Genomic DNA, 8,584 nt, shown 5'->3' with positions numbered 1-8,584 from the left:
CGAGATTATGGACCAGGCTCAGTCCTGCTGAGTCAGTGGGTGAGACACTTCCTCCTCCTCCCTGCCTTGGTTTGCTACCTATCTACCTAACAGATGAATGGATTGATACACAGGAACCAGCTAAATAGTTTCCAAACCTGGGTGATGGCCAAAATTACCTGGAGAGCGTTAAAATAACTAAATCAGAATCTCCCGGTGAGGGGGAGCGGGAGAGGGTGGTAGATTCCTACTCGTGTGTGTGTGTCGTGTGTGTTCCGAGTTCTCCAGCTGAAAGGTTAGAGTTGGCATTGGGGAACTACTGATGTACTTGAGTCTGCGGGCGGTGCCACGGAAACCACTCCGTGCCTGCAAGGTTAAGCACTTACATTTAATTAACCCAAATTGTGGAATTAAAGTACTTTTCAAAATAAGACATGATTTTGCAACAGGATACATTGTAGAAGGCATACATTTGACACATTGGCATCTAATAATACTTCATTTTTTAAGTCAGTAATTTTTTATTAGAGAAAGGAGTTTCACTGAAACCTCCAGTACTAAGAACAGTTTGACTCTGCGTGTATATAGAGAACAAACTGCTGAACAAGGAAGTGAGCACTATCACACACTAAAGACCTTGATGGTAAAAAACATTTAAAAAATGCACCCTACAGCATTTCTCAGGACTGGCATTCACAGCATTGGGAAGGTTATTCCTCAGGAAGATAAAGGTCAGGGGATGGCTGGAGGAAGACCCTGGACCTGATAGTGGTGAGAATGAGAGGACTCGTTTTCTTTACTCTTAGCTCATGGAGGCAGAAGAATGCAAGGAACTTATTTAAAAGGCATGTGGGCACACATTCAAGTATAAAGAACCTGACATTCAGTTCTTAGCAGGACTGGATTCCCTGCTAAGGCTACATGACTGGGGAGCTGGGAGGCAGAGGCCGGTAGCCCCAGGTGAGACTCCTGCCAAAAAAGGTGGTAAGACCAGAGGTGTCTGAGAGGAACAGAACGCTCAAATGGGCCTGAAAGCTTAAGACAAGAATCGAAAAGTAAAGAGAAACAGCCGTCCTGGGAGGCAGACACCACTGAGCCATGGACGGCTCAAGAGAGGTTTAAGGCCAGTCATGGTCATCGTCACCAGTTCAGGAAACATGTGAGGACAGACAGACCAAAATTCCAAACTTATGTCCCCAGAAAAGAACTCGCTGGTCAGAAAGATTCACAGGTGAGACCTGGGTCCGTATGGAAGGGAGAGGGTTGTTACAATTCACAGGCAGCCAGCACGGCATTCACGCCAGGAGCTGCTGAGAGCAGAGCTGTTCACCCGCCTTGGCCAGCAGTCCAACTCAGAGACACCCAGGGCCACAGAGTCCCAGAAAAGCCTCTCGGGAGCTCAGAAATGAGACGGTGCTTTTTATGCAAGCCTGCTGCTCCCTGTGGCCACGCCCTTTCCTCCTGAGGTGTTGAAGGCTTGTGCCAAGCAGAAGGGGAGGGTCAGAGGCTGCTGCCTTTGGGAGCCCCAGGCACACTCCTTCTGAACCGTTTCCCAGCCAGCTGCTGCAGACAGATGACAATTCTGGAAGAGGAAACCTTGTTCCCAGAAGCAGCAGCCCCAGGGGCCATCGAGTCCTGCAGCCCAAGGACTGCACTTGATCCTCCCTGGTGCCTGGCAGGGCCTTTCCATGAGCTCCTAGGGCTTGGGCGCTGGGCCTGCCTTCCTCACTGCCTAGCCATCCATCTTGAACCCATGGGGAAGGAGGTCCGCCTGCCACAGGAAAGGGCAGATAACTGATTTCTGTTCTCTTGACCCTGTTTTAAAATTCTTAAAAAAAAAAAAAGGATTTACTCATTGTGGTTCATGGACCAGCATCCTCGGCATCACCAGACAACTTATTAGAAATGCAGAATCTCAGGCATTGCATTTTTACAAGGCCCTTGAGCAATTCTACGTACTTCAGGTTAGGTAGTGTAGACCACCCAGTCGCAGTGGTGAGTGAATGGCGCCAAGAATGACCACAGCAGGACCGCGGCGTTAATTCATTACCTTGAGACTGCGTTTTCAACAGGTGTGCCCCAAGAACACCTGAAACATCAGGGGCACTGACCTCTTTTCCCTCAGATTGTCAAATGCAAACATGACAACAATAGCTGCCTGGTGTGAGTGAATCAAAATTATACCTACTTTTTTTGCCAGATTGGCAAAAAATATACTTTTTTTTGGTGTGCTGAAGAGTTAGTAATTAGTTTACGTGTGCTATCAGATAAAAAAGGTTGAGAATTTCTGGCTTAGGAGGACCTTCTGCCCGAGGGTCCTGATGTAAGTACAGAATTACCTGAATCGATAGGTCGATCGATACCCTCCCTGCAGATGAGAAGGGAACCCAGATCTTAAACAGTGCTCAAGACATAGGAGTTTCAAGCTATATTTGTGTTCACCGGCCGTATGGATAAAAATGAAGTGAATCATTTTGTGTGTGTGAGTGAATTTCACCACTCAGGGGCGAGGCAAGACACCCCCGCAGCTCCAGGAAAATCGCAACTGCCCGCGTCGTGTGCTCGCGGCGTTTTGGGCATTCTTCCTCGCCCTTCACAAATCTCCTTGTCCTCGAATTCAATTCGTGCATGGATTCAACTGGCCTCCACTTCCACAAACCGTATTCCACTTGAATTGCTGGGTGCTGATTTTCCAGCTCTAGAAGGAGATTCTGTGGGACTCAGAAACATACATTTCTAGAGCTTTCAAAGTTCAGGCTCACCTGGAAAGTTTTTTAAGAGTGCAAACTTCTAGCTCACACTCCCTGAGATTCTGAGTCAGAGGGCCTGGGCTGAGACCTGGAGCTCTGAGTCTTTACTAGTACCCCAGGGAAACCTTCCACACCGGGGCCACAACCACATTCTGAGAAGCGTGGGTCCAGTGATTAATGATCATTCCCTACTTGTGGGCCAGCCACCTTCCCAGGAGTAAAGAGGGATCGACTAGAATGGCCCCAGAGATGCGTCGGCTTTACAAGCGCTTCTGTTTCACCAGTGATGCCAATGAAATCCAGCTGAAGCAGGGCAGACCCTGGAGGAAACTGCCTGGTGATGCTTCCCCGGCAGGGTGGGGCACCTAGCACTTGAGTCCCTGCCACCCAGAGGGGAGAATAGTGACTCACAGGTTAAGCCCCAAATCTTAGGGATTCCTTGTTCTCCAGGAATTCTGCCAGAAAACTGTCCAAATATAAAACTGGTAGAGGCAGTAAACTGCACAATTTTGCAATTGATGCTGTGATTTTATGTAAGGGTATTATAAAGGTGTCAAAATTATTAGGTGAGGGGACTACAGCCAAGATCTCTGCAGGTAGGTTACTGGTAGGCAAGATGCCTCCCAGTTACGATGGGAAGGGTGGGTTGTGTTAAACGTGGCACCTCACACTCACACACGGGGTTTTTGTGCAATAGGAAATGTGATGCCAGGTACATCGGCGACAGTCACGCCGATGGTGAACGTATACCAAGTTCTCTGCACCAAGCATTCACCCTTGAAAAAGCAGAGGACGTTGAAGAACTGCTAACCTTGGTTGACCCCTTTAATGGACAACACTCTACTCAAAGTGTTTTATCTGTGTTGGTTTTTTAGTTCTCACATCAGCCCTCGGAGGTGGGTATACTATTGTTCTCCTTTTACGATGGGAAAACGAAGAAAGAGAAGCATTGTGTGATGTGCCCAAAGTCACACCGTGAGGTCGCTTTGAGCCGAGCAGTCTGGCTCTCCAACCCGGCTTCCTACTGTAGTGTCTGTGGGCAACCGATCGGCGGCATTTCTTCATTGATTCTGAACACAAATCCTTTGCTGATTCCATGGATTGCAAATATCTCTTCTCACGGTCTGGTTTCCCTTTTCACTCTTTTAATGTCTTTCTCCTGAACAGAAGTTCTTAATTGTAATGTGGTTGAATTTACTAACCTTTACCATAGTGCTTTTTGGTACCCTACTCAAGACATCTTTGCCTACCTCAAAATCACCTCCTATGTTGGTGGTGATTCTTGTGTTTCACGTGAGGTAAGGTTCAGAATCACTTTTTCCCTTACGGACATCCAGTTCACCCAGCTTCATTTATTGAGACCAAAGGGCTTCATTTATTAAGGGAGCCCGTATTCGTCCACAGCTCTGCAGTACCACCTCTGTAAGAACTCAGTCGTTCGGATAAGAATGCTAACTCATTTTTCAGTATCAGTTTAGCATAACTAGTGCTTAAAATAAATTATATCGGAATATTTTTTCAATATTAGATTTTACTAAAAATCTGATCACAATACTCTAATCCCACACATATTTAAATTGTGATATACGCCTCCAATGGTGAAATTCCATGAATGCGTCATTGCAGCTATATTGTATCCCAGAGATTTCCAAAGTTGTATGAAGAGAAAATTGTTCTCTGGGGGTACAGGGTAAGGGACAGTTCAGAAATAAATGTGGAAAGAAAAAATATTAACACTTCACCACATAAATTTATTTGTTCAGGTCTAATACCCAGGGAGCTGCATTAAGAAGAAGCATTTCCCGGCCCTGGCTGGACAGTTCAGTTAGTTAGAGCAGTGTCCCAATACATCAAGGTTGCAGGTTTGATCCCCGCTCAGGACACATATGAGAATCAGCCAATGAACACATAAATAAGTGGAACAACAAATTGATGTTTCTCTCCTTCATTCCCCCTTTCTCTCAAATCAAGAAATAGAATTTTTTAAAAAAGAAGCAGCATTTCCCAACCTTGTCTGGCTGCAAAGTCCTTTGATGTCAGAGCACTTCTCTCAGCGTGGCCTGCATTCTTTTTAATGGGGAGGAGAGAAGCTAGTGTGTTCCTGCCCCAAACCTATAAAGTCACCTGCCTCTGACCTCACTACTTCCCCTCGGTTCCTACAGCACACCCTCCCATCAAGGGAGATTTTTCACCTCAACAAGAGCAGTTTCAGAGGTCTTTTCTATCCTCACCCAATCAGCGAGTGAAGGTCTTCCCAGTCACTTGCTGTTCAGATCTACAATGTCTGCCGAGTGCCCTGGTCTCTCTGCTTCCAACCAGCTATCTCCTGAAACTCCTGTCCTACACCTCTCTGCTCTTTTCACACTTGCCTCCTTATTGTGTCTTTAAAATGCCAGGAAGGCCCCTGCCACAGGGCCTTTGCACTTGCTGTTTGCTCTGCCAGAAACGATGCTCCCAGATTTCTGTCACACTCACCCCTTGGCTTCCTTCAGGTGTTTCCTCAAATGGTACCTTTCAGTGCGGCCTGACACTCAATCAAAGTCACTTTTGTTTCCACTCAGCCCTGTCCCTCTTTCCTACTTTATTTTTCTTCATAGCACTTGTCACCATTGACGTACTATCTATTTTATTTATTTACTTTATTGTCTGTCACCCATCCTCCTTCAAAGGTAAGTTATACAAGGGAAGAGATTTTGTTCCATTCTGTGTCCGCAGAACCTAGAACAGTGCATACAGTGTAATAGGCACTTTATAATACTTGGTGACTAAATTAATGCACTATAATTTTCACCTTACGAAACTGGTTGATTTTGATAACCCTTAGAGACCTTTTGGGAAATTCTGGTGACCCAGGAAGTGCTAAATGACTGTTACTCATCGATGCTCATATAATTAGGTCTCTTCTTGCCCCTCTGACTGCCCCTTACTTTGCCTCTTTTTCAGGTGCTTCCGTCTCCTGACAGAGGTTGTCTTCCACAGGCTCTGTCCTGTCTCTTTGCTCCTCTTTCTCTGTGATGGCTCCTTTGGGGAAACATCAGACTCCTGGCTATTGAACTCACCCTGTAAAGTCTGCGTCTGCATCGTCACCTGAAGCTCTCACTGGACATTTTATCCACCTGCTTTCCCTTCAATGGTCCGTGTTACTTCCGAGTCAACATTTCTAATTAAACTCCCCATCACCCATCACCTTCACAGCTTCTCCTTCCCTAAGCAAGAAGGGAGTGCCAGGGCCCTAAACAGGGTCATGATGTGTGTTCTTCCACATCCACAAACTCTCTCTCACTGATTCTGCTTTTCATTTCCCAGACGGAGTCATCTAGCAAGTTCCATCAGAAACGCATGCCGCCAGACAGCTTACCCGCTGCTAAAGGAGAATTTTCCCCAAAAGTTTAAATCGTGACTTTCCTACAGATGTAAAAATGAATACATGTTGGAGATTTTCTTTAACTTCTGAAACAGATAGTTGTTACACCTGGTTCAAAAGAGAACTCTGAGAACCCAGATGTTTATAGGTCAGGCACACTAACACGAATGTGCAAATGGAGACAAACTGGCTTTTCCACAGTAGAGAGCTGTCAATCCAACTTCTACTGACCAGGACATAATTTGCATATCTACAGATTAGGCTTGTATTGCACCGCATACCAATTTACAGAGTTGGGAAGGATTTTCCGTGGAATCTGAATCAGATAACCCAGAGAAGTCCCCTCACAATCTCTCTGGACAAGGCATAGGTTTCCACGGAAACACAGCTTTCTCCTATACTCATCAGTCTTTCTCCACCCTTCACTCCAATCTCTATCAGTCATATTAAAGCAGAGCTTTTTACTTCCTCCCGCTTCTACAAGGAACAGCATTGAGTCCGTGTTGAGTCCCGCATCAATAATAAACTCTTCCAGCCTTTCAAGATGCTCTTTAATCCAGCATCACTGTCTTTTATAACTACTGTTTATTCCTGATCCCTCCACCCCAAGCCAAGCCAACACCCTCCCACACACGCCTCCATATCCTGAGGTCCTCAATTATCTGCATCCTTCTCCTTCTACTGGTTCACCTCACGCTTTTTAACACTTTGCATTTATTACCTAAAGGACACAAGTGGGACCTATCCTGTACTTTAGTTGTCAATGTTACATCCACTAGGCCTTGATCATGCATCCGTTCAAACATTTTATGAACAACTGTGTATGTGCCAGCCGCAGTCTAGACTAGACTTAGGCACTAGAAACCCAGAGATGAAAGTCATGGCTCCCAAGATGCCTCAGGGCAACCAGCAGTGAGCACACAGGTGTTCAGCATTTTGAGACAGGCTGCTTTGGGAGCAAAGGGAGGGCACAATACCCAGATGTGGAGTGTCAGTGAAGGTTTCCCGGAGGACATGGCCTCGGACCAAAGTCTCGGTCAAGCAGAGAAGGGGGCAGAGGAACTGAAGCATATGCACATATAACTGCACGAACATTGTTGACTTTTATCTCTTTACAACTACCATATATCTGATCTCTACTAGATCATACTCTTTGACACAAATTCTGTTGTATTTCACAGTTTCTAACAGAAAAACATAGTAAACACTTTGCATTTCGAGTTTGATGGATGACTAAACCTCACATCTTAAAGTGGTCAATAATACAGTTCAGAAAGGACAAAAGTTGTGGGGGGGCTGTGAAATTTATTTCTCCAGTCTCCCATTAGGCGCACGAAAATGTAAATGCTGTGGTCCTCGAACCAAAGAAGTAAATGAGGATGTGCCAGGAAGCGCGCTATTCCTCGCAGGAGCAGCAGAGCAAACAAAGGAACCAGACGCAGGCACACAGGAACAGGGACCACAGCTCCGCATCACGGTTGCCTCTGAAGGCGCACAGCACCCCCTCCATTCACACACAAGCTTTGGGGGACAGGTTTTAGCACTTAATTTTGGGTGGTGGAAACTGCAGCTTGATCTTGTTGAAACAAGAAAAGAGCAATAAAGTAAATACAAAGATTCCTCTCTTTTTGAAGTTCATATAAATGAATTTTGGAGAGTTTATTGAGTTTCTGATGCAACTTTGCTTTAACCATCTGAAGGAGGTGCAAGCCAAGGAGGAGTTATCATCCCCAACTCTTCCAGCCTGAAAAGAAAAAGACAGTCAGCTCCTACCGCAAGCTGGTGCGCAGACTGCGTCGGAGCCGAGCCCCGTTGGTCAGGATGATTACAGACGTGCAGCTCGCCGTTTTCGCCAACGTGCTGGCCGTGTCGCTCTTCCTACTTGACGTTCTCTATCACTACGTGGCCGCGAACAATCCCAAGAAGCAGGAATGAAAGTGGCGCTTTCTCCGCCTCAGGGTTCCGGGAAATAGTCTGAGGCAAGGTGGAGGGTGTGAGGGGCCTTCACACTTCACTTCATCCCGTCTGCACATCACAACATGTAAAGCAACTACATGTTGAGAGCTAGGAAAGAGGGCTAGGCAATTATAACCATTGCTAAACAGAAAACCTCTTAAAGGTCACTAGAATGGATGGGGAAGAGAAACAACATTGTCAGTCATGATTTGCAGGGATTTGAGGGCTCATCCTGAGTTTGAGGCGCCAGTCGCATCTTAGGTTGAACTGAGGGTACCAATTAGGTAAGACAAATGGTTCTTATCACAGGAGACAGGGGTTCAAAAGAAGATTTTAACATCTGGTTAATGTCCCTCCAGGACCAAGAGCTATGCAGAGATAACAGCAACCCCCGCTTTTGTAGCTTGCTTCCTTGCTTGTTTCGCGCGTATAAAAGAGCTAGCCTGTAAGCGTTTGGCGCGACTCCCCTTTGCAGCCTTAACCGGCACCCTGGGAGTTCGCCCCTGCGCAGGTAAAAAAATAAAGTACCATCTAA

At 46.2% G+C, this 8,584-nt stretch overlaps 1 protein-coding gene across 1 annotated transcript; it reads left to right on the top strand.

Annotated features, from left to right (window-relative positions):
- Positions 1-7,909: 7,909 nt before the first annotated feature.
- Positions 7,910-8,116, top strand: LOC112316936 (dolichyl-diphosphooligosaccharide--protein glycosyltransferase subunit 4-like). Its single transcript, XM_024573945.4, has one exon. It carries the CDS (start codon positions 7,915-7,917, stop codon positions 8,026-8,028), a length of 114 nt encoding a protein of 37 aa, XP_024429713.1. The 5' UTR covers positions 7,910-7,914; the 3' UTR covers positions 8,029-8,116.
- The last annotated feature ends 468 nt before the right edge of the window (positions 8,117-8,584 follow it).

This window comes from Desmodus rotundus, chromosome 4 (genome assembly GCF_022682495.2).
Source record: "Desmodus rotundus isolate HL8 chromosome 4, HLdesRot8A.1, whole genome shotgun sequence".
NCBI classification, from domain to species: Eukaryota; Metazoa; Chordata; class Mammalia; order Chiroptera; family Phyllostomidae; genus Desmodus; species Desmodus rotundus.
Note: the sequence above shows the minus strand (reverse complement) of the source record. Positions and strands in the feature narration are given on the sequence as shown.

What these genes read in the sequence shown, in the direction of transcription:
- LOC112316936 (XM_024573945.4), top strand. Translation starts at nt 7,915, where the DNA reads ATGATTACAGACGTGCAGCTCGCCGTTTTCGCCAACGTGCTGGCCGTG.